The following is a 27,920-nucleotide window of genomic DNA, read 5'->3' as shown; positions in this document are numbered from 1 at the left end:
TTAAAAAAAATCTATCCATAATGGATTATCAGCCATCGAAAATGCAGTTGCAGTTCCATAGATTGCTTTTGCAAAAGTTATTTCTAAATCCTCTTGGTGTTTCCGGTCACAAGTATCCATCCAGCGTTTTATACCAGGTAAATTATGACCTGATAATGAAGAAGATCTTGGAAAAAGTTCTGTAGCAGTTGCATCTACCGATAAAGAATTCAAAAAGATTGACAACTAGCAGAAGGCATTACTAGAGAAAAATCTACTCGATCACGTCGTCTTCATCTTCAGTTGAACTAACAGCAATCTCTGCAACTAGTTTAGTTGACAATAAACTTCCTTTTATATTAAACTTCTGTTTGACATCATTTGTTACATTTTTACAGTTCTTAACTAGGTGCCGCTTCATCCGAGTTGCATTATTTACAAACTGTTTTCCACAGAAGATACACTCACCCAGCATTTTTTTATCTGTGATTTTACATTTAAAATAATTCCACACAAGTGTTTTCTTATTATTCACTATTTTTTTTATTTCAAATAAATATATACAATAAATGTATAAAGAGCTGTAGTATAATTATATGATGTTATGATAATGAGTATGTTGTTATGATCAAAACTCATTTAACGGACACTGCCACCTTATGCGCAGATTTTACTAGAAAATTTCAAAATTTACCAGGGGGTAAATTTTCAAAGTTTTCCGTTAAATTTACCGGTAAATTTTACCTTCACAACACTAATATATATATATATATATATATATATATATATATATATATATATATATATATATATATATATATATATATATATATATATATATTTATATATATATATATATATATATATATATATATATATATATATATATATATATATATATATATATATATATATATTATGTTATATTATATAATATGTAATATAATAAATATACAGAAAGTTTAAACGCACAGACAGTTTAAACGCACTTGTTATTTCAACGTGTATAATTCTTTCAAGAAATGATAACCCACTAACTTTGTGAGATATGGTCCGCATTTTTATGCTTATTTATACTACGGGTATTATTTAACAGTTTAGAGAGAAAAAAAAAAAATTTTAATTTGAAGCTGGCGGAGGGTGAATGGAAAATTAACAAAACAATTAAGTCCTTTCAACTCTTTGAAATGAAGTTTAAACGCACTTTGATAAAAAACCTTGTAACTCTCGTTAATTGATAGATTCTTTCAGTCTCTTGCTACTTTATCACACAACATATTGCTAGCGTTTGGATATTGTATTTGCATTCTTAATCATATTTTATCTTGAATAAAGACCGCAGCTACTATTTAATTTAACCTTCAGCTGATAAAACCTTGTCAAAAGATCAGATTTTCATGGGTAAAAGAGCTGTCTCATCAAAAACCAAATTGTAAGTTATTGGCAAATTACTTATCAACTGGTAGTGTCAATGATAAACCTCGTATTGGGTGTCCAAAAAAACTTCAGCACGCAATGAAAACATGCTTTACACGCTGAGCAGACGCAACCCAAAAGCAGGAGTATCAGCTTTGAGTGCAGAGATCAAGTTCGCTTGTAGATAAAACAGTTAGTCGTATGAAAATAAGTAAATTATTATGCAAAAAAGAATTAAGTTCATTTCATGCTGTAAAAAAGCCTTTGCTAACGTTAACTGATCGCCAAAAACAAAAAAAAATGGTGCAAAGAGCGTTTATTTTATTCAGTAGAACAATGAAAAATGATTATCTTTAGCGATGAATCGAATTTTGAAATAATTAACAGAAAAAATTAGAGATTTGTTCGTCGCAAAAATACCGAAAAATATTAAAGCAACACATACAAAGCCGTATTCAAAAATGTGGTGGATCTGTTGGTATACGGGGATGCATATCAGGCTCAGGCGTTGGCTGTTATAAAATATACAAAGAAAGATTGAACCAGAATGGGTTAATCTTGACATTTTGGAAAATGCGCTTATCCCTAGTCGTTATTTATTCGAGGCTAATCAAAATTGGTTATTTCTGCAAGACAATGCTCAATGCCATACAGCGCATTCAATCACTGATTATTTTGTTGAAAGTGATGTTCGAATCATGCCTTGGCCAGCACGGTAACCTGACTTAAATCCTATAGAAAATTTATGGAGCTGGATGGATTATCAGCTAACAAAAAAGCAAATTTCTAGTCACGAAATGCTCAAAAAATAACTGACGAAACTGTTTCTTGAAATACCAAATCAAAATTATTGAAAACATTATAGAATCAATGCCAAGGCGATTACAAGCGTGCATCAAAAACGACGGGGGTTATATCCTATATTAATACATTTTTATTTTAAAAAATTTGAAGGTGCAATTAAACTTTATTGCACTTTTTTGTCAATAATTGTTTGATTAGCTGCGTTTATTATTATATTTTAGAAAACATTTTGTTTTTTTTTCTTAGAAATAATCAGCTAAAAAAAAAATAAGAAAAAAGAGTGGACCCTGCATCGGATTTTGGTTTTATGCATATCTAAACTTACTATTACTTACAAAAAAAGAGTGTGTTTAAATTTTCTGTACAAGGTGTATATACACGCATTCGTAATGATTTAAGAAGAAGATAGTTAAATGGTTTTCGATAAAATATTCAATAATGAATTTTTTTTTTTTTTTTTGAAGTTTTACTTCTGTTTCCACAAACCACTTGTGTGGCTTGGACGGGTTTCCATAATACCATTTCTAAATTAAATGACATTACGGAAGAGTTGAAGCAGTTTTTTACAACCGGATCTTCTTCCTGACGTTAACCTGCTCACAGATCAGGACTGAGTATTTTTATCGTGATACTACCACTAGGAAGATTACCATCCAAGGTTAACGAGCTCCTCCTACCCTTACCCACAAGTATATAGGGGGTTTTATATCAGAGTTTTCCTACTCCTAGGACTGTTGCCTTCGCCACCGCTAACGAGCCTAACCTGCTCCATATAAAGCAGGTTGTACAAGATTACATGTTAACAGTAGCAGGATGACCTGACTACCAGGGTGACCTGACCTGACCAACAATAAAATAAAAATAATAAGAATAAAATAAAAAGATTGATTTTTGGCTATTTTGATTTTACTCTTTATTTTGTTTAAAGGTAATTATTCTGAGTTTTGTCTGATACTTTTTAATTTACTGATAAATTTACGTCAAAGATTTAAAGTAACTGTTTCAATTATTCTACCGCAAGATTTGAGCAATGCTGGATTAACCAAAGAGATGTAGTCACCAGTTATAAAACTTCTATCAAAAACTCTACGCTAAATGTTTGTTTTTTTTGATTTCCTAATATAAAAATTTTTCATAAAAAAGCGAGTAAAACCTGCTTCCTTTCATTATATATTTTTCTTGCATACGTTATCCAACATTTAACTTTTAGATTTTCTCTGGCTCCGGCCAATGCTGTATAAGCAAATAATTAACAATGACAAGAGCGATTGGTAAACCTCATCAAAGTTGGGATCACTAGATTAAGATAATTTAATTTGAAAAACGGTTTGCACTTGTTACCTCCTTCAGTTGGTTTGCAAAATAGTTAATCAAAATAATTTAATGACTGCCGACAAATTAACAAAATAGAAAACTTTTAGTATTTTCAAAGCATAAATTTATTATAAGTTTTTTTTTAATGTTATTCACCTCCCCAACGCCGAGGGGGTCACTACAGTCGAGGAGGCTGATCTCTTTATTTTTTCTATTTTCTTTTTTTAAATTGTGGTTACAACCTTTTCTCAACTCGTTAACTCCGAAAAGCTCTATGTGGATTAATCTTTTTTTTTCTTTCTTCCTTTTTATACTTTTTCCAACTTTTTTTTTCATTTTTCTTTTTTCGTTTTGATAACAGTTTTAAATTTCTTTATTTTTAGAATTGTTTAAAATTCGAATTCAAAAATTATTATATGGAAACCTAAATGAACTCCAAAGAGCGGAAAATTTCAGCAGTTTCGATATTTTACAACGAATAACAAAAACCATTCAAAATAATTAAAATATTTACTTCAAAAGCATTTTTAAAAACATAAAGTAGTTTATTTCTTATAATTTTTACAATGATGTTTGAAATTTTTTAAATTTTTATTAAAATACTTAAAATAAAAATAATGTAACTTCATTCATTTAAGAAAAAATAACAAAAAAGCGTATTTTAATTTTTACAAACTTTTATTCTCAAATAATATTTGTCGTCACTTTGTGTATATGAATCTATAAAAAAAAAAAAAATGATGTTTACTTGAAATCTGCTGAAATAATTCGTTTGCGAAACAATAGTTTTAAAATTATACAACAACAACAACAGCACAACAATATATCTATTTTCCTTTTTCTAAATTTACAATCATATAATAACAATAATAATATCGATAATAATACAAATAATAAAATCATAATAAAATATCATTACTAAGAATAAATATAAATAATTATTTGACAAGGAAGGTGTCACTCATGCAGAAGCCTGATCGAACGGGAGACACCAAGTAATTATAACAATAAAAATAATGATAATAAAATAACAACAATAAAAATAACGATAATAACAAATATAACAATATATCCATTAATAAAGCAAAAGTAACAGAAACTAATTTATCACAATAATGATAATAATAATAACAATGATAATGACAATAATAATAAGAACATTATATTTAAACACTTGTAATAATAATAAAAAAGTAATTATAATAATTAAAATAAATCAATATTACCTTCCATACAATAACCATTTATACATACATAGTTACAGCTACAAACAGTAATAAACTGACAAAACGTAACAACTAACGATGACATAAAAACGATTATTGTTAAAAAATTGTCAAGATTTAGTAAATATAATAATCATAATTGTTGTAATATAATAACATCATATTACAAAATACATTGCAAATATAATAACGAAATAAAATACGAACAGAAAAACACTGTGAAAAACAAAAAAAAAAAAGTGACAACAAAAATTACAAACAAAACAAAAAATTACTGCTGAAAAAAATATTAACAAGTTTAACATAAAAAAAATTTTTATAAAACTAACATGATATAATAAAACAATAAATGATTAACAACAAATAATAATTAAAACTATATGCACTACATATACTAAAAAACTAAAGAAAAGAAAAAAATCATACATGCATATATATAATCAATCATATATATAAATACATAGTTACTGTTAAAAAAGTAATAAACGGACAAAACGTAACAACAATGACATAAAAACGACTATTGCTTAAAATTGATAAAGATTTAGGAAATGTATTAAATTTTTATAATATAATAACCAAAATATATTGCAAATATAATAAACAAATAAATTAAATATAAACAGAAAAAACGCTGTAAAAACAAAACAAAAAATTTACTACAAGCAAAGCATAAAATTAAGCTTAACAAAAGTAAAAAAAAAAGTGTAATAAAGCAAATTAACAAAATAAATTAAATATTAAAAAATAAACATACCCACACATGTATACATATATACATATACACATATACATATCCATACAGAAATACACACGTTTTTTTTTTTTTTTTTAAGTATTTAGTATTTTTCTGCGTTTTATTTATTTAGTATTGTATAAATTTATTTTTACAATAGTATTTAGTATAAATAATTATATTTGCAAAAAAATATTATGATTTTCGAATATCAACGACTTTATGTTTAAAAATTAATGAAATTCAAAATACAATAACTTCGGTCATGAATTATTGCGCAAGTCCTATAGCTTGAATTATAGCCATGAACTATTGCGCAATTCCTATAGCTAACTTTTTCAAATATTTATATTTATATTCCTATATAAATATAAATATTTGAAAAAGTTTAATTTAACTAGACAACACAAATCAAAATTTTAAAAATAACAAAAATGACACAAACCAAAAAGTGAAAATCATTTTATAATTGCTTTCATGCTTAATAATGAACTGAATGAATTTCTTATCCAAAATAATTTGCATTTTTAAAAACTTTTTTAATTTTCTTTTTGTTTACTTTTTTCATTCATTCCCATTTTCATTCATTTCATTTTCATTCATACCCATTTTCATTCATTACTTTTTTTCATTCATTCCAGTTTTTCATCTTTAATAATAATTATTATATTCTGTGCAAGTTTTAATTTTAATTATTATAATCCATGCAAGTTTCATTTAATGTTTTAAAATACTAATTACAACATAATGTAGCCATTGTAAATTTAACAAATACAACTAAACTCTACTTCCATAAAACAAAAGAAATGGCTCATTGTATAAACCAGTAACGAGTCACCAACTTTTCATAACTCATACACAGATGTGCCAAAAACCACACTAGACTTTATCATAACAAACACACCAGACCATGTGTTTGAGCTAAAAGAAGAAGCCCATTTGGAAACACACCAACAAGGCAGATGCACTGCCTGTTAACTGGAACATTTTCATTAATGGGAATTGATGACAACCAGGCAACACTATTAGCACCACGTCTTATATGGAGTAAAGCCAATTATGACGCACTCTCGGCCCACATTTTAGAATATGTATGGCTGAGAAATTTTGATGGGTCCTCAGAGTCAGAAAAATTTTTTTTTGTTAGTTGATAAGTACAATTAAGCGGTAAGGGCTACATATTCCTTCAACAACTGCTAAATTTAAAGAGAAAAAGACAGCTAGGTGACAGATGAAGTCAAAAAGGCGCTATCCAGAAAACATTAACTATGGAGTCAATACATATCGGCTGGTAAAGAAACTCATGAAATTGTTTGGACATTATATAAGGTGGCATGTAGGACAGTAAAAACAATAGACAAAGCGGTTTCAAACATGAAGAGGATAGCGCATGCGTCTTCAAAGTCAACCCAAAGAAGCTGCACACTTATGTTAATCATAAAACGCAAATACATGACAACATCTGCACACTCAATCTTGATCAAGCAGATCAAGATCAGAAGATCAACAAGTAATATATTTGATCTTAAACCAGTATTTTCAATCTGTTTTTGAAATAGAACCAGATGGTCTGATTCCAGATTTTTACAATCGAACCAATGTTTGAAAAAAAACCCAAGTAATGAACCTTGACGTGACCAAATCAAATGGATTTGATGTTGTACATCCAAGAGTTTTAAAAAATTGTGCGGACGCTTTTGAGGTACCCCTAACGATTTTGCGGTACCCCTTTTCTTCAATTCCTCAATTGCAAGTCTAGAAGTTCCAGATATGTAGGAGAAATCATGCTGAGGTTATGCTGATATTCAAAAAGGATTAATGACAATGAATATAATTAGACAGTTTTTTAATTAACAATAAGTAATAACTATGATATATAATTTGGAAAAAAAAAATTAATTAACTGAAAATCTCTTGTACTTTTAAATTTAATTGATGCAATATTTTTTAATTCCTTTTAGACATTTAATTAATTTGCCTTATATTTTAATCGGTAATACAGTAATATTTTTCTAACTTGCAATATGATTTAAAAATTAATCAATTACCCAACTAGCCAGGGTTGGCAAAAAACCCAAACCAAAAACCCAATAAAACCCAAATATATATGGGTTTTTTTAAAAATGTCCTATTTAACAACTGATAAGCCTAATTTTAGCTTTTATAAATCCATTATTAGTAATAAATTGCATTTTTTTATTCTGTAAATATACTTATATACACTGTATTTATGTATAAAATGATATTTACAATGCATGTATATATAATAAAATTTTTAGTTTTAACTCCTTACAGAGTAATCCAAGATCCAAGTAATCATTTTTGTGTAGCTAGTTGGGCATTTGGTTAACTTTTAAATCAGATAACAAGTTGTAAAACAGATTAAAATATTAGGGGAAATTAATTAAATGATTACTAGTTATTCAATATCATTCCTCTCCTCAAAAGATTAAAGTTATTTAATATCTCTCCACTTACCAGATCTATCATCTGATGAAGGTATTTGAAACCAAATTTTTTATTATAAAAAGGTGCTTTTATATTATTTTTTAGAAAAAAATATTCTGAACATGTTTTTAATTTTAGGCAATTAATTAAAATCATTTATAATTGAGGGACAACCCACAATCCTTTTGAGCACCATACTAGATATAATGCAGTAGTAGACTTGTGGTAGAACACTTGGCTTATAAACAAGATGTCATGGTTCATATCTTGAATGCGCCTCTCGAAATATTTCAACCTGTAAGCCTAACCCATTTCTCAGCGCAATGGCCTTGTGTAAAAAGGTTAGTGTTTCTGAGATTAGGATAGAGAGAGTTGCAAATAAAATAAAATATTTTTATGAGTAGCCTCCTAGACTGTAGTGAACACTGGGGCCTTGGAGAGATGTATTTATAAAATAAAAAAAAAGGATATGAAGATGAGTATTGTCATTCAAGGACAACTTTAATACTGCAGTTAGAAAGGAACAACTCGATAACTTTAAAAACTTTTCCAAATACACGATATGATATATGAAGAGAGCATATGGAGAAGTCCAGCATGCCAGATTTTATCAAAAGCCTTTGATATGCCTAGAGCAATAGCCCTTACCCCATTCCCACCATCAAATGCACAGCTACAACAATTGACAAGTCAGATGTAGAACGAGAGGATCAAAATCCATATTAATTGTTAGACTCAATAATATGAAATTAAATCCATATTAATTAATTGACTCATAAGTTGTTAGACTCAAGATGAGATATTAGAAGTTTGTTAAATAAAGATTCAAAGACTTTGTTAATAATAGAGAGAAGACTGATTAGACAATAGTATGAGGGATCAGAGCGTTCTTCAGAGTTTTTAAAAATTCTACCACAGATACCATTATACAGCAGACAGGAATAGATTCAGCTAAGGACTTGTTAAATAACTTAGAGAATATTGAAGAGAGTTCTAAAGAACACTTTTGTAAAACTATGAGAGGAATATTGTCTGGACCACAAGCAGTAGAAGAGTTCAAATAAGAAATAACTTTAGTAACAGAAGTCAGAGTGATTATGGAGCCGGACCATAGTATTAATAGATTATATGTTTAATTACACTTTTAAAATATGTTTAATATATACTTAGAATGCTTGGTGAGATTTTATTTAAATTGAGACTAAAAGACTAAGTAGGTTTTTGATGTTTTTGAATTCCTTTTCAAGTATTCTTTACATTATTGATGTTGATATTAAAAAACGTTACAAAGAATAATTTTTTAAGATGTCTCAATAAACTCCCAATTATATTTTCGTACAACTTAAATTTAGCAAATAGTAGAACTTTGGTATTAACGTTTTATGAACTGACAAATTTTTTAAAAAGGATGTTTTTAGCAGAAATAGATTTAAAAATACCATAAGTGAACAAGAGATTTAGATTGAAGTATGATTTGTTAGTTTATTAATTCTTTGTAAATAGTATGTTAGTCAAATACTTTTTCAAAGGATTTATGGAAAAAATAATAGATCAGGGAATTAGGATTCATTATTGTTATAATCTTCACTTATGTAAAGTTCCCAGGTAATATAAGAACTTTCTTAAATAAAAGTATGGGTATCAAATTTTTAATAGTATCAACTAAATCTTTTTTTTTTTTTTTTTGGGGAGGGGGGGATTTTGAAGAATACAGACAAATTACGGCATATGGCCCGAGATTGAAAGTGTACCATTGCCGGAGATTATGTGAGAGTTATGCCAGGAGAGTTTTGATTATTGCAGTTACACCTGTTGGAAGAATTATAGTAAGAAATAGAGAAGAAGAGCATAAAGATTCAAAATAATTACAAACAACTTGTGGTTCTATATAGTTCCATACATTTACGTTAAAATTGATGATTAGTAAAATATTTTCTTTTTCGTAACTCAACTTTTCCAGGAGAGGATTTAAATGGTTATTTATAAGTTCAGTTGAGTTTAAATAGGGATGTCGATATATACAGTCAATCATAATATAACTTTTAATTGGATTTATACCTTCAACAAAAATAGACTGTAGAAGTTTTGAAGCATAAACCATGTATTTCCTATCTAGTATCAATTGTACTATTAATAAGACAAGAACTATCATTGACGAGAAATGGAAGAGATGCAATATTTATATAGAGCAAATTTCTGTATAAAGAATAATGTAATTATTTGTTTTTTTATGTCATGGTATTTGCACTTAGTTGGATTAAACACATTGTTACATTGTTATTATGTTTACTGAATATATTTCTAAATAAACTTGTTAAAAAGCAATTACTATAATGTACTTCTGCAACAATTTAATAGCTTTAACATTTAGTTGACAATTAAAAGACGCTTAAATGACAAGCATTGAAAGATACCATGTATATATATATATATATATATATATATATATATATATATATATATATATATATATATATATATATATATATATATATATATATATATATATACATAAATTAGTAAAACACTAATCTAATTTATATATATATATATATATATATATATATATATATATATATATATATATATACATAAATTAGTAAAACACTAATCTAATTTATATATATATATATATATATATATATATATATATATATATATATATATATATATATATATATATATATATATATATATATATATATTTATATATATATATATATATATATATATATATATATATTTATATATATATATATATATATATCAGAGGCGTAGAAAGAATTTTTTGGTGTTCGAGATAGGTAACTTCCAGACATGGAGCAAACTCCAAACATTTATACTTATGTTTATACATTTATACAAATTATGTTTATGTTTATACATTTATACAAATGTTTATACTTATGTCAAATAATGAGGGTTTGCAAAAAATTGCGATGATTGGAGGCTGGGAACAAAAAAGCCCCAAAATTTTTGCCCCCCCTGCCCCAAACGTGAGAGCAACAAGTTGATGAAGTATTTTTTGTACTATTCTTAACTAGACTTATATTCATCGATAAATTTTAAGTTTCATAGTATTATCTATTAGCGTTTAAAAATTATTACTATATAAAATTTGCAACCCCCTCAAATTGAGGGGGGTTTAAACTTTATATGGTCATAATTTTTGAACGCTAAAATATTTTTAAATGAAATCTAAAATTTATCGATGAATATAAGTCTAGTTAAGAATAGTACAAAAAATACTTCATCAACTTGTTGCTCTCACGTTTGGGGCAGGGGGAGCGAAAATCTTGGGGCATTTTTGTTCCCAGCCTTCAATCATCGCAAATTTTTGCAAACACTCATTATTTGACATAAGTATAAACATATAAATGTTTGGAGTTTGCTCCATGTCTGGAAGTTACCTATCTCGAATACCAAAAAATTCTTTCTACGCCTCTGATATATATATATATATATATATATATATATATATATATATATATATATATATATATATATATATATATATATATATATATATATATATATATATATATATATATATATATATATATATATGTTCTTAAAATTCTTAATGTTCTTAAAAAGTGAAATATTGCAGAGTATAGTGAAATATAGTGGAGCAATGGGAATTTTATAAAGCAATGTGAAACCTAACGTTACACCAATCCACTATAGAGTTATTTATTATCCTAACTTTAATAAATAGTTCAAGTCAGATCACTTCAAAAATTGTTTATGATTTTACTGTAGAAATTACATTTATATGTCTATTATATTCAACATATCTGCATAATCGTATTTAAAAAAAAAATTCTCAAAATAAATGAGTAAATGTAAAATCAATTTGTCAATCTCAATTAATAAGATTGTCATTGACAAATATCAAAAATATTTTACTTTACTCTTCAATATTTAACTTTACAATATTTCAATTTATCTACAATATTTTACATTGCTCAATAACATTTCCCATTGCTCTACAATATTTCACTTTACTCTGCAACATTTAACATCACTCTACAATATTTCACTTTACATTATTTCACTTTACAATATTTCACATTTCTCTAAAATATTTCAACTTTAAGCTAATTATAATATATTAATCAAATGTCGTGTGGTGGCAATAATAAATATAAACACTAATTCAAACTACGTAATGTTTTTGAATATAATATAACTAAAACATACAAATACAATTTATAATATATTTTAACAGTTCGTCTTGTTAGAGAATATTATAAATTGTATTTGTATGTTTTAGTTATTCTTCAGGAGTTAGCGAACAATAAGAAGAGATAATAAACGAACTGGGTTCATTTATTATCTCTTCTTATTGCTCGCTGACTCCTGACTATCCAATTGGCCAAGGCTGACCAACTCTTAAGACTGACTAATTCTTCTCACTGACCGTCGACCTCCTATTGTCTTGTCTTTCCCTTACCCTATTACATCTTTTGCGGACGCTTGACGCGTCTACGGTTAATAAACAGGTTAGTTGATAAACAATATTTATGTTAATTGTCACACGCTTTGTTAAGCTTGAGTGTTACGCTCGGTTAGTTCATAGATTGTTTGCGACCTTTGCAACATTAATCTACAATATTTCATTTTACTCTACAATTACTTTCACCTAAATTACTGCAGCAGTTTATACACTTATGCCATATTTCTTATTTTTTAACACAACCAATTTTCGTTAAAAAAAAATTTTCATAAGAAAAAAACATATATATTTAAGATTTTTGATAAATAGTATTTGCTTAAATTAAAAAACAACAACAGATTACTAATAAAAGAGAAAATGGCAAGTAAAAATAAAACTTAAAAACCGTTTAAAAGCCAATTTTGGAATGCAGTGTTATTTCATTCATTAAATGAAAATCTTTCATTGATTTATGTTTTTAGGTAATATTTATTAAAAGACAATTAATAACTAATATTTCATTCATTAAGTGAAAATCTTTAATTGATTTATGTTTTTAGGTAATATCTATTAAAAGATAATTAATCATCAATTAATTATCTGTGTTATCTTATAATTTTTTTATTAGTTTCTTAATTAATTCAAAGTAACTTATCTAAAACATCTGATTCATTTCAACTAAATGCTATAAGCAAAAAAAAGTTAAAAGAAGAGTTTAAACACAATGATAAGTATCTCAAAAATCAGATTTAGGATTTAAAAAATAATAATTGCAATTGACAAATAATTAAAAAAAACAAATAAAAAATATATATATAATACTGATAATATAATATGTTTGATAAACGACAAAGTATTTTTAGTAAATATCATTTAAAAACATAATTTTAATTCATTTCAGTGTTTAAAATGATAAAAAAGTAATTTTAAAAAATAGCCCAGGTGTTTTTGGTCATAAAAACTGTTTTTTTTTTACAATAAAAAAAAAAAAACAACCTTAACATACGTGAATTTGATAAATCTTTAAGTACATTGTTTCTCCTCATTTGTTTCAGTGAATCAATAATATATTTTCTTCAGGATGATGTTGATAAAGTTCTGTCAATAAATATCTCATTTTATTGTTGTCTGCAGTTTCATCATTTATTGACTCAATAATAATTTATTGAACATTCGTCAGTGAATTCACAGCAACAAGCAAATCTTTGCCAATCCAAAGCCGCCTTGTCTTCAAGGATTTCTTTTCCTCTGATATTCATTCCTTTGTAAAATTAGAAAGAAAACCTTATCAATTCCATATAAAAAAATTTTAATGTAGTTTAAAGTAAATACAATAATAAAAGTTTTGATTATTAAACCATTAAAGAAACTAATTCAGGTTAAATTAAAATGGTATTCATTTATAAAGGATAACTTTTATTTATTTTAACTATATTTTATTATACAAGTAGACAGGGCCAAAATCCAAATTTTTTTTTTATCATATCTTTAGTAAAAAACTAAGAATTTTTTTTTGAGATTTTTTCTGTACTTTTTCTAGGGAAAAAGTTCTTCCCTGAGGTTTAGAATTGTTTATTTTCATATCTTACTCCTTTTTTTTTACTTAAAGTTTTTGTATATTTTAGAAGGGGACATCAAAAACTGCATGACTTAAATTGTGTTTAACTTTTTTAAAATTTGAAGTAACTAGCAAATTTTGGATGAGCTTGTTATGTCAAATTTGAGTTTATATGGTACATTGATTGCAAACTTATTTTAGGAAAAGCACAACAAAAGCCACATGACTAGGATCCCAAAAGCGACATGAGTTTTTTTAGTTTGAAAAAAATTAAAGTGATACCACAAAAGTTCAATTTTTAGAGTAGATTTGTAGTGGTTGAAACTACCTATTAGATGATCGTGTGTTTATATACAGATATGTTTTAAGCTTTTGCATTGGGGATAATTTAAGTTCTGTTTATAATAATTTCTTTTTGATTCCATTACTTGTTTAGACAAATAAATAAAGACGAAGACCAACAGAAAAAAGTACAAAATGTGTTTACAAATGAGGTCACTAAATCCAAGCTTTAATGCACTTATAAAAAGAGAAGCTATATTTGAAAAAAATAGAAATTGCTGTTTAATGGTGTAAAAAAAAATGGTGTAAAAAAAAAAAGGTGTACAAAAGAACTAGAAATTGCTGTTTAGTGGTGTAAAAAAAAAACAATGTAAGAGGATATGCAGCAGTTAAAACAAGACCATTCCCACTCATCAAAGATCATAAAGCAATAAACAGTAGGCTTGATGTTAAAGTAGGTAATAGTCATGAAAAACAGTACTGTACAATTCTCATGGAGGAAGAAGAAATGTCAATTGTTTCATACATTAGGGACACAAATTAGGCAATGCAAGGGATAAACAAAGCATAATTACCAAAAATTGCCTTTCATATCCTGAAAAATTAAACAATGCAAAATTAAAGAACAATGCAAAAATAAAAGAACTCTCAATTGCACAAAGGAAAAGGCATGTTTCCACCTCGGTATTAGAAAATATTTTATATTTTATAGAGTACAGATGCTTCATTTAAAACATAACTCAAAGTTACAGTTTTTAAATATTTAAAGGACTGTAGAATTTTTCATTCATGACTTATTAAAGGAGAACGGAGTCATTGAAGAATTGATTAAAGCTTGTATAATAACAGAAGTAACACACCAGGAGACAGGAGTTTTGCCAGGAGTAAACCTTACAGATCAAATATCTAATCACGACAAAACGCTGCAAATGGGGAGATATATTATAAAATGCTGAGGAAGAACCCAGAATGCGTCACCATACATCGTCTGATAAGAACATGCAATCATGGTGTATTTAATCACAAGTTTAGCTTCTGCAACAAGTCATTGTTAGATAAGCATAAAGAGTTTGACGAATATCTTACTGAAAGAAAAGTGATAAAAAATGTTAATCCTGCTTTCAGATGGGCATTGCTAATGTTTTTATTTTAATGTGTTACAGTTGTTACAATAAAAAATCATACCTATGTTCCTAACTCTGCCTGATCCACCAGTGTGACACAGCTTTTAGACTAACTCAACAAAAACCTTCATCATGAGTATCGTAGTATGAAAGACAACATGTCTACTTATTTTTATTAACTAAATAAAGAAGCTTTCATGATAACCTTGGGTGTATTCATAACAACTGGGCCCCAAAATAATCTTTAGTCAAAGCTCCAAGACGTGTGGGAGTAACTTTCTAATTATTAAACCTCAATCACATTCAACAAGACAAGTTTATACAAGCTGCTTCAAGTATCGATACATCAAAAAGTATTCAACCCAGCACATTAACTCTTGAAAGATATATCGTTGAATTTCCTGATAAAAGAAAAAATTCAGTTCAGTATTGGAAAGCAAAATATGAGCGTTCACAAAAGCTTATTTAAGAGCTGAGCGAAAAGAGTATTCAGCTTGAAGAAATCCCTGGCTTATTGGCAGTTCAGAAGTCAAGCAAGAAATGTCTAAAATTACTACTAGGGTTACACAGGTTTACGGATCAATAAAAGGAAAAATTGTGTTGGAAATGTTGAAGGTAATTCAAGATATTAGAGCTCAAAAATTAGGGGAAAAAAAGGTAGGGAAGAAAAAAAAGGTAACAAAAAGTAACAAAATTAAGTATTTTTACAGTGTAAAAATGCATGTAACTGTGTACAAGGTGTTTGCTATGCCATAAACCTATAGCAGTGCTCTTCTTATCACAATGTACAAAGGTCAACATGTGGAAAGTCATCCTGTAAAGTGGCTGGAAAGAAGCCATTAGTGTTTTAGCTGATACAACAAGCAGCTTGCTAAAACGTAAAGTAATTGAGGATCAAAGTGAGGATTCAATGATTGAGGGCTGTTAGGAGGATACACCAGTACAACAAACTAAGTTCTCATGTGCATATCACAGTTCATTAGTTGTTGTTCTAGAAGGATCTACCAAATTCAAAGCACATATTTACGATGATGTACAAAAACACTTTAATATTGTCTCAAACAGCATTAGATTAGAGCTGATATACCGTAAAATTAGTTTATAAACAGTTAGTTTTTGATCTTGAATATATTTTTTTCGTAATGGGACCCCAAAAACTACCCAGGTATACTATATTGGTTTAGTTAAATTATTTTGCTGTCATTTTCATGTATTTTTTTTTTTTGTGGATTTTTTTGCAGAAGTATAACTAATGTCTTTACAAATAACTTTACTTTGCAAACTTAAATGTACATTTCCAGTTTTTATGGACTATCATATCAAAAAGTTATAAATTTTCTCTATTAAAATTTTTTGTTTTTTCATTATAATTTTCATAAAATTGGGCTTGACTGGTTATTTGTTCCCTTTGGAAACACTATCTTGTAAAAGAAAAAAATATTTCTTGCTTCTTGATGGGGCTTTATCTATGAGTTACAAGTACAAACGTGAGTGCGTGGATTTTGGGATTTAAAACTTCCCTTTTTGGGAGTTTTTGGGGACCGTCTACCTGTAGCATATTTTCAGTATATTTTTGATAAAACATAAAAAAATAATGATACTGGAATAAATTTTAAAACATAAGAATAAACATTTTGACAAATAATTTTAACTTTTTATAACTCCATTATATTTTCAGCCTTTTTCAGTTTCTATTATATAATATTTTTTATTAGCAAATTTAATGTAACAACAGTTACAAAAGACCTAAATTAGAGGTTTCTACTTATGGTCATTTTGTTCTACAATATTATTTAGAATCCTAAACACCAGTCTCTACTCGTTATCTTGTAAATTCTATTGAGTTTTAAGTAAAGTTTAAAATTCAAAACAGATAATACATATTTTGGTTTTGTTACAGTTGTTGTTCGAAATATGTTCCCAGCAAACACATGACATCTTTTTGACAAATTTGTGTTGAAAAAACCTCAAGTGTTTGCTGGGTTCATTTCTATACACTAATATGTTTAGGATAATTATTTTACCGTAATGAAATAAAGTTACAAAGTAAATAGTTTTTGTAAACGCAATAAAATTCTTGTAACTATGTTTACAACTATTAAATCAAATGAAATGTGTTTGCAATAATAAATTAAATTATTCTTTTGTATAAAATTTCGTATCAGTTTATAATTGCCCTGTAATGTATTTGAATGAAAAATCTTCTTTTCCGTTTAGTTTGTATGTTATGAAAAAACTACTGGTGGTTGAAGAGATTTATTATGAGAAAGCTGCTGGTCATTGAAGTGGTTTGCTATTAGAAAATTACTGGTGGTGTAAGTGTAGAGTTAAAAACTACTTAATTAGTTATTTAAATGCATAATTAGTTTTTTCGTAAGGCACCACTTCAAAGTTTGACACTTTTACCCTCTGAAGTAAATTTTCAAGAGTTGGAATAACTCAGAGTCTTTTATAGAAAAAAATCTCTTATAAAAAAATAAAATTACTTATTGTGCTAATCTTTCCTTCGTTTGCAAATGGAAAAAAAGAAAACTGTTTTTGCAGATTTCGTAACGATAAGGATCATAATAAACCAAAGTAGCTTACTTAAAAATAGTGTTTTAAAAAAAACACCTTTATATTAATCAACAATGCTTCAAATTGCTGGTCAAACAAATCTTTAAAATTTATGTAATGTAACATGTTACACAAAGGCTCCGGATAATAAAATTTTATTTGACGGACTAAAGAACTGAACAGTCCTTTATCCTAAAGGCTAAAAAAAATGGCTAAAGGACTGAACAGGTCTTTAGCAAGAACAAATGACGAAACAAAAAGGACTGAACTGAACTTAAAGCTAAATTGACTGAACAAAGGTATTAACAGGTTCATCATAGTCACACGTACAAATAGTTTGGAAACAAACAGTATCGCTTTTTTTACGTTATTTTTGAGGAAATTACTCATTCTCATTCATCTGAGAGTGCAAAGTAGGGTGAAGTAAAAAAAAAATTTTTTAGAAATTTAATTATTCTCCTTGATTTCTATATTAATTATAGGAAAACTAAAATAATGAGACCAAGATTGGGAAAATCGGACAAAAATTACCCTCTTGCAGCAAATTTTGACTAATATTATTTATTATTGACTATGTAAATGTAAGCAAGCTATACTACATATCATTTCTTAAATAATATTACAATTAAATATATATTGTAATTTTACAGAAACTTCCTGGAAAAACCATCAAAAGGAATGAAGCAGCTGCAACAGCAAAGCTGGTTTTAAAAATTTAAGGAAAAATGCATCATACCAACTGTGTCATTTATATCAAAACTGTGTATATTACATCCTTGACAAAGAGAGTTTTTATTTTTTCTTTAGCAGAGCATAAAGCTTCAAATAACTCCAACTGCTGACAGGGAAAATTAAAAAAAAACTTTCAGCTCTATAAGGACAAACTAGCTAAACTGTTTGATGTGTCTGCTTGCCAATGCAAAGATCTAAAGAAATGCTGCTGTGCCGAGATCAAAGGAGTTAAGGTAAAATGGCAGGATTAATAGCAAAAATGGAGAATATCCAAAGCAAACAGAGCCTTTTTTTCAGTTTGCAATGTTAGTTGTGATACATAAAATAAAAGTTTACAAAAGACTTCAACAAAATACAGTTTGCGTATTAATAATATAAACTAGGTTCACGAAAGAAGGTCAAAAAGATTATCATCGGAACCTTAAAAGTAAATATTTAACTACGATAAATACATACACTGAAGGTTTAATATACTAACATTATATATTGCAGCAATGGCATTAGCTGTAGTTGAGGATATTGGCATTATTTCACATGATGACGAAACACAAGTTATTGACCGGACCAATATAAGGCGTAAGCGCATGAAAGTCACGTATAACTAGAAAGTTGCTGAAGTCCAAGTAAAGGCGTTGTGCTTTGATGACAAAAAGCACCGGACACTCAATTTTCCATTAATAAGGGAACTATAGTAATGGAGGACAACATATCTTTGATTAAGGAACCTGGAGGAGGCTACTTGGGACACTGCACTCCTCTTAGTGGCGCAGCTGAAGCAATAAAATCTGCAATTCTTTAGTATTCTAAAGAAAACAACATCATTTTTTATCATTTGCAATTGCTTGACTGTGATGGAACTAATGTAAACACTGGAAACAAGGGTGGTGTTATTAGATTGATTAAGTTAAAACTTCAACGGCCTCAACAATGGGCAATTTGTTTGCTGCATGCAATTGCTTCTACTATGCCATTTGTTTGAGGAGTTGGGTGGACCAACGTCAGATCCTAGATGCTATTCAGACTCTATTGGAAATTCCCTTGAAACTTGTGAGATTTTAAAGGTTGATGATTTTCAACCTATAAACCATAATGTTGAAATGCTAGAGATGGACAGAAAAATTTGTGTTTCTACCAGGAGTTTATTGATTGGATAAATTCACAGTGATGCAGCTTACTGACCCTAACCCTAACCCTGACAGCTTTAAATTCAGGGTGATGCAGCTTACTGACCCTAACCCTAACCCTGACAGCTTACTTAAACTAAGTGAAACTAAGTTTTTTGAAAAGTTACCTTGCGCGCAAAGCTTGCCACACGCAAGCTGTAAAACGAGGTGTAAAGATGGGGACAACGATTTCTGCTTCGGTTTATGGCGTGATGAAAAGAGATGGCATGATACGTATCCGTCTTCAATTTAGTAAGAATATACCAATATTTAAAATCTAGGCACATTGCGACGCTAATTAGTACAACTTGTGCTCTATGTATGTTAATATTATATAGTAAATGCACCTGTTCAATTCTAAATCTTTAAAATAACCTGGTAAAAGAATTTTTTTTTCAGGTATATTTTTGGTGCCCCAAAAAGTCTTAACAGTCTTATCACAACACCGAAGATGAGCATTTAACGAGAAAGTTCATACCTCCTTCCTTACCGATAGCGGAAAATATGCTAGAAGCTGGGTTTGAGCCCTGGATTGTTTGCATAGGAAGCAAGCACTTTAACCACTGCGCCACGGCTGCTCGATAAAGCATCTAAAAGGAAGGATACTACAAATTATTACTATTTGGAATAAAAAATTTCAAATATTAAAAATTCTGAAAATTTATGTCTAATTTGGCCAAGAATTAATGCAGGGGGTTTTTCTTAATCAATTTTGCTCATCTTGCTCTCATATTTTTAGTTTTCATATAGTTTATATAGAAATCAGAGTCAATAATTGAACTTTTAAAATAAGTTATTTTCACTCCACCCTAGTGCTCATTAACTCAAATCAACATCTTATAGCAAAAGTAACAACCACTTTATAATAAAAGGATTGCTATAAGATTTTGCTATAAGATGTTCTGCTTTATTTAATTAAATTTATTTTACTCAACCCCTTATGGAATAGATATATACTCTAACTCTAACTAATCATACGCAGGAGTCGGTCGTGTTTTATTCTTATGCATTAAATATAAAAAATTAATCTAAGGTGACCAGACGTCTCACATTGGGTAGGACTGTCCCACATTTCGGTTTTTTGTCCCACATCGAAACTGCCCCACATTGTACAATGTTTAAGGATTCGTTTTGTAACTGGTTTTATGTTAAGTTAAGAATGTTAACTAAATGTAATTTTTCTTACTAATGCGTTGCAAGTAAAGATAAAATTTGTATCATTACAATGATAAAAAATATTTTAAAATAAATAATTAGTTTATAAGTAGTGGTTAAAAAAGCGCCCATCTTACCGTTTATTTAGGTAATCATTATTGACAATTTAAATATATACTGTGAAGTAGATTAGAAAAATTTTAGAAAAATTTTCTGTGAAAAATACTTTTTTGCTATTTTGTGGAGTTTTTTTATTGTAATTAAAAGTAGCAACTCTGATAATTTCATTCAAAATTGTCTGAAATTGCGCGTTCTATGTTATTGTATCTTGTCTTATTTGCTTAGCATATAGACGATGTAAATCAATATGTTTAAATTAAAAAATGGTACCATAGTTTAAACTGGCTTAAATGTATACCGTATATTATTTAAACCAATACTGCAATGTGGACAACTTGTGTGCGTATATTTTCTAATAATCATACTAAGCAAAGTATTTCTTTTAATATTTTACTAAATAATCAGATCAATTATAGGGCTTTTGTTACCGATATGAGAAAAATGGTAATAAAAACTGATAGGCATTGGAAAAGCAAGATGTCAGCCTCTATAAAAGTAGTAAAAAAACAACGTATTAATTGATCAAACGCTTAAAGCGTTTAACACACCGCTAAAAATATGGAAGAATATGGATAAAAAAATGTCAACATTGTCATTAAAATTACCGCTTACTAATTCACCAATGTTACAAATGCCATTAAAAAATTTATTATTAATGCTGTTATAATGGATGCATATTTTAAATATTTAAACTAAGTAATCAACTAAATAAAGAGCACAACTTTTTTTTGTGACATAATTACGCATAAATTACATATACGATAGAAGTTACAAATAATATATAAACAATATTTTAATAATACATATGCAGCTTTGTTTGTACAACATATTTGCCATATTTTTAGTACACTGCAATTTTTAATTATATGCTAATATTTGCTACCTCACCGCTACACACCATTGCTAGTAGGGATGTCATATTAGATTAATTTCATGTATGTTGTACATTAAACTATGTGTTAGTTAACTAGTGGTAGAACACTTGGCTCACAATCAAGAGGTGGTTGAAATCCACCCTACACCTCTGAAAGTACAAGACTCAACTTGTTGTTCCCCACGGCTTTCTTAAACAAGGTTTGGATTTCAGAGAAAAAGAGTGCATTGAACTGAGTATTTTGCTCAATATAATTGAATCTAGGTTTTCATTGATTTGAAAGGCTGCATTGTAGATATAAATTTTTTTTCATATTTATTAATCAATTTAATCAATTACGTCAAGCCATTACTATACCAGTAGGAAGATATTCAGCAAAATAAACTTTTTCAAGCAAAGCAACGAAAAAGGACCAGTACATTTGTTTTTCATGTAAAGCAAACTGCAGAATGTTACATATTTAAATTGTTGCTTAGTATTCTAAATATAGTTTGTGACATCAGTTGTGATGTATAAATTTTATATATAAATAATTACTAAGTATTACTAATATATGCATAATAAGTATGCATGAATTAGCTGGTCCAAGGTATTCAGACCAAACTTTGCATCGTTATAACAGCCATTGGCAACTGATGCGCATCTTCAGAAATATCATGGAAGTGTGGAGATCATTTTTAAAATACACAGTGGTGGAATTGCATTAATCTTAAGGAAGATATAATTGTGAAGAGATGTGTGGTTATTTAAGAAAAGTTAGGCTCCATGCTTGAAGTTCCTTAGCTAGTGAGGCAGAAGTTAAAAATTGACCGGAAGTGACATTTTTCCCATTTTCAGTAACTGAACTGCCTCATGGTAGTAGGACGTCAATTGCCAAATTTTGTAAACTTTGATAATCTATACAATAAAATCAAAAGAAGCTGTTTAATTCAAAACATACCAATGCTGTGTAATATGTTAATCTTCAACTGGTATTGCATGTTCAGCTTCTTACTTTTAAAATATTAGCTCCTTCGTATCTCTCATAAAATATAGATATATAGCCTCCCCAGCAGTAGCCGGGTTCATTTGCTCTCTCATATTGAACTCCCTATCACATCTGCCACAAAGTTCACCTACTGTTGTGTTTCAACTTCTCCGACTGTTAAACTTCTCCAACTGTTAAATTACCAGTTAACTACCTTTACTTGTTTTTATTATCAATTTTGTAAAAGAAACTGTAGAGTAAAGAGCTGTATCTCAACAAACCTGCAAAAATTTGAAAGAACAGTTTAGATTAGGTTATTTTACAAGGTTTGTTTAGATAAACTGTCAAGTTATCAGAAGAATTTCTTCAACAGACTTTTACAACTTCTTCAACTTCTTGTTTCAGAAATATCAATATATTAATATTATTACTTTTGAATTGAATCTAGAAACAATAAAATGTGCCTAAAATGTAATAGAGTTGTTACTGTTAAACTGTTATAGAGTTGTTACTTCATTGTTTACATTTGTGGGTTGTTCAAATGTTAAAAAATTTAGATAATGAATCATATTAATATGATTTACTGCTTTAGTCTTAATGCATGACAACATGTTTCTAGAATATTTTATAATAAACTTTAATTTCACTTCAAACTTTCAAAATTATTTTAAAAAAACAGTTACTTGATTATGACATATCTCAAATTCTATTTTATTTTTAATATCTTCTTTTTCAATTCTTAACTTTTCTTTCGTTTGCTTAAAAGTAAAACATATATTTTTTTTGCTTATTTATTTAAATTTGTATTTGTATTTAAAAGTATTTATATTATTTTATTGATATTGTAAAAATTTATGATAGATTTATGATAGTGTAAACGATACAACGGGGCTAGATGATAAGACTTTTGTCTTCTGCCTGCTCCGGTCATATCTTAACTCAAAATATTTTGTAAATAACTTATTATGAAAATGACGAAATAAACTATAAAAAAAAAAAAAAATGTTAGTTAAGTTAAAATAAACAGGAAATATAAACGGTTAAAGCTTGGATTGTTCTAAACATTTAATAAGCTCATGATTGTTCCAATAACATATAACAATAATGACTACAGACAAAAAAGTTAGTATTCTGGTCTTAATTAAGCTTCTTTTGAAACAATCATGAGCTTATTAAATGTTTAGAACAATCCCAGCCTCAAATCTAAAAAATTTGTTCTACATTTAGAAATATTCTTGAGGCTTAAAAAGGATCTGGCTGAGTAAAAACATTTTCCGAAAAAAACAACAACAAGTGTTCCCCCCCTCCCCCTAGATAGCAACTATCATCTGCATCTATACGCTCTACACGCCTAAACCACCTTAATCTTCCCTGACGCACCCTATCAGATACACTCACTATTCCAAATCGCTGTATAAGATGACTGCTTGTTTTCTTGTCTTTTAGAGTCACACCACACATCCATCTAATCATCATCTTTTCTGTTCTTTCCATAAGCTGGATATCATCAACCTTCATTGCCCATGTTTCACTTTAGCTACCAAATTTAACTTTAGCTACAAAAATCTGCTGAGAATAAAAAAAAATTGAATAGAATTTAATGACCACATCATTTTTTTTAATGTCTTAATTTTTATTCATAATAAATTACATAAATAAATAATCGTGAAATAATCTATAATAAAAGCGACAAGAAAACAATGTTAAAGATATTTATTATTATATATAAAATTTTATCAAAACGAAATATTATTGTAACATTATAAAATTAACTTAAATTTATCTTAACGCAAAAATTATATGATTTACATATTTTAATTTACAAACATAATAAAAACATAAATCAAAATAAATCCCAAAGTTTAATTGAAATAGAAAAGAATCTAGAAAAATTACAAAACTTCAGGAACATTTACAAACATGAAGTTTTTAAATCAACAATTTATCAAACTGTTACTAATGGTCCGAAAAAAACGCACGTTTATGGTTATCAAGAAAGTGAAAATTTCAAGATCAAAAATTTTTCCAGAATTTTCAATTCGCAATCACTTAATTCCCGCCTTGGTTACTATTATTATAATTTTTAAATCTATTTTTAAATACCATTTAAAAGAATTCAATTTACTTGGGCAAATAGGATGTATCCCATTGGAAGTATCTAAAATTTGATTTTTTTAATATTTTATTTGGCTTCAGTTTTTTTTTTCAATTGAATGTGAACTATTCAATAAAATGTTTTAAAAAGTCTAGTTGAAGAATTGTTGCAACTTTTGTATCAGACGCTGTTTGATCAAATACTTATTATATTTTATTACTATAATTATTACACTTTTGTATATTGTGAATGTTATATATTTTACTGTAATTATTATATTTTTAGAAATCTATTTCTAGATAAACTAGATATGATTTCCAAAGAAAGCACAAGCAAAGATCCGAAATTGAGTCAAGGAGGTTTAGTATACAACACCTAATCTCAATTTTAACCTAAACATACATTTAAAATCAAAATTTAAATCTACTATTATTTACAAGCGTATTTACGTCATTGCAACCTTTTTAACCATATTTTAATAAATTCTATTTTATTAGATTTATCTAAAATGACCATAATATTTAAATAAATAAATGTACTTACTACTAATATGGACCATTGATATCTTTTCATTGTTTGAATTATTCAAGTTAAGAAGAAACTTAAACATTTTGAAAAAAAGATTTTTTTGCAGGTTTCAAGTAACAAGAAATTTTATAAAATTATTTTGACTTGTATTAGTTAATCCAAAAATCATTGATAAACAACTCTTCAGCTTATCATTGCCAATAATCTCTTCACCACTAAAATTAATAAATGCAAACACAGAGACACAGAATTCCATTATTGATAAATGTGCAACCTGATAATGATAACCTAGATTTGTTTCAATCCTTTCAATAAATCCAAATAGTTGATCTTCAACTTTATCAAAGTCACTCATAAACGTTAGAATTTCTTCTCTTGAAAAAATGACTTTATTTTCAACAAAAAATTGATATGCAATTTTACAAATATTAAAAATATATTTTTAAAAATATATAAATATATAGAATCATTTTGCATCATATCATACACAGGTAACTCATCCTTAGTAATATGTTTTTGAACAAAATATAAAAATATACTTGCATACAAATCTGTCATTGTTAATATTGAAAAATTGACTCTTTGTTCTGAGTTAGCAATAATTTTACACATACAAGATAAATAAAATGGAACCGATGCCATGGCTTTTGCAATTTGAGATTGGTTGAGGACATTTTTAACAGCATCTTTTATTTCATCAATAACATTAAGTTCTATATAAATATTTATTCCATTTTGATTAAACCCCATTATTTGAATGGTTAACTTTTCATTATGCACCTTGGACATCCCAAAAACACTCTGGTACCAATCTATAGCATATACTCTACCAGCTATCACAGATTTGTAATTTTGAATTTTTGCTAGAACATTGACAATCGGGTATTGGAAACTAGAATTATAATTTATTAAATCATCTAAATATTTAAACTCATCTAAACCATCAATAATAAATATTATGTTATGGTTATTGATATCTAAATCTTTCACAAAATCTTTGTAGAAAACATCAAGCAATACATTTATATTAGAAATATTTTGATGTTTGTTAAGTATTCTGCATTCAAAATAAAACACAAAATCAACATTTTTCCAAATAAAATTTTTTGCCCAATTGATCAAACATTTTCTGAGTAACCAAGACTTGCCATTTCCTGCTATGCCTGAAATTAATATCAGAGATTTTTCTTTCATAAATACTTCATTATATGGAATTGGTATATAATTTACTTGTTTCTTAAGATAATTCATTCGTTCATCACTATAAACAGCATCAATATTGACATCTTTTGCATCAACAATACACAGATCAATAAAAATATTTAATAAATCAATCCTAGCAGGTATCTTTAGTGGTGGTTGAAGTTCATCAATTTTCTCATAAGTTTGAATATAAAAATATTTCAGTGCAGCAGATATGTTTAACACATCTAAATATAAAATAAAACATACTTAAATCATCATCATCACCATCACCATCATCATCATCATCATCATCATCATCATCATTATCAAATTTTGTTTTGTGCTTTATAACTTCTAACTTCTTGAAATTATATTTTTATTTACTTTGTAAAAGTATAACTTATAATGTACAAAAAAGTTAACTTATAACTATAAAAGATATTTCTTATAAGTATGGCTATTTATAAGTGTTTTTATAAGTTCTTATAAGTATAGTCTTGATTAAATTTATTTATAGATTAAATTTATTACTTATAATTATAAAACTATAAGTTATTTATAAGTTTAACTTTTAAGTAAATGAAATATAAAACAACAATTTATTTCTATAATTAATTTTTTTTTTTTATCTTTAGCTATTTAAAAATACAATAAAAATAAACTTAGTTTTTTTTATTTTTTATTTATGAATATTCACCTCCACTACAGTCAAGGAGGCTACTCATTTTTTTTTTTTTTTTATAATTTATGTTATAATTTTTTATAATTTATAGTAAATTATATTTTAATAAAATAATAAACATTTTTATTTTTAGATAAAAAATGAATAACAAATAATGTTTAAATAAATTAAAATAAGCTTCACACATAAAGAGTTATTAGCTATTATTTACTTTTGCCCCAAAAACAATATATATAATTTATATAACTATATAAAAAGGAGTAATTGTGCTTTTGTTTAAATTCTTGAAAACAATTGCATCTCTATAAGCAAACTTTTTATCATGAAATATTTCTTTTTACTTTGTAAAGATTTCCTTTTTTCATGGTATTTCAAGTTTTTTTGCAAAGCCTTTTTCATTATACGTTCTTTTTGTAAATCGTGTCAACTTCAACCATATCAAAGCTCCTACATTTTATAAATTTCTATGTATCTGAAAGTAAATCCCTAAATGATTGAAAGAAAAGTTGGATGGTAAAGATATATAAAGGAGGTAGAG

The 27,920-nt window shown here is 27.4% G+C and overlaps 1 protein-coding gene across 1 annotated transcript; it reads right to left on the bottom strand.

Annotated features, from left to right (window-relative positions):
* LOC136085661 (nucleotide-binding oligomerization domain-containing protein 2-like) lies at nt 1-27,819 on the bottom strand. Its single transcript, XM_065806986.1, has 5 exons — nt 27,787-27,819; nt 26,992-27,061; nt 26,003-26,945; nt 25,696-25,889; nt 1-194 (listed from the first exon to the last, which is right to left on the bottom strand). Exons 1-5 carry the CDS (start codon nt 27,817-27,819, stop codon nt 1-3), a joined length of 1,434 nt encoding a protein of 477 aa, XP_065663058.1.
* Nucleotides 27,820-27,920: the final 101 nt, after the last annotated feature.

Source organism: Hydra vulgaris, chromosome 09, assembly GCF_038396675.1.
Source record: "Hydra vulgaris chromosome 09, alternate assembly HydraT2T_AEP".
Classification (NCBI taxonomy): domain Eukaryota; kingdom Metazoa; phylum Cnidaria; class Hydrozoa; order Anthoathecata; family Hydridae; genus Hydra; species Hydra vulgaris.
This window is presented reverse-complemented; position numbering and strand designations above follow the sequence as displayed.

Coding starts and splice junctions, on each gene's coding strand:
- LOC136085661 (XM_065806986.1), bottom strand. CDS start 27,819: ATGGTTGAAGTTGACACGATTTACAAAAAGAAC. Junction 27,062..27,786: donor ACACGATTTACAAAAAGAAC/GTATAATGAAAA, acceptor TATAATTTCAAG/AAGTTAGAAGTTATAAAGCA. Junction 26,946..26,991: donor TGATGATGATGATGATGATG/GTGATGGTGATG, acceptor TTTTATATTTAG/ATGTGTTAAACATATCTGCT.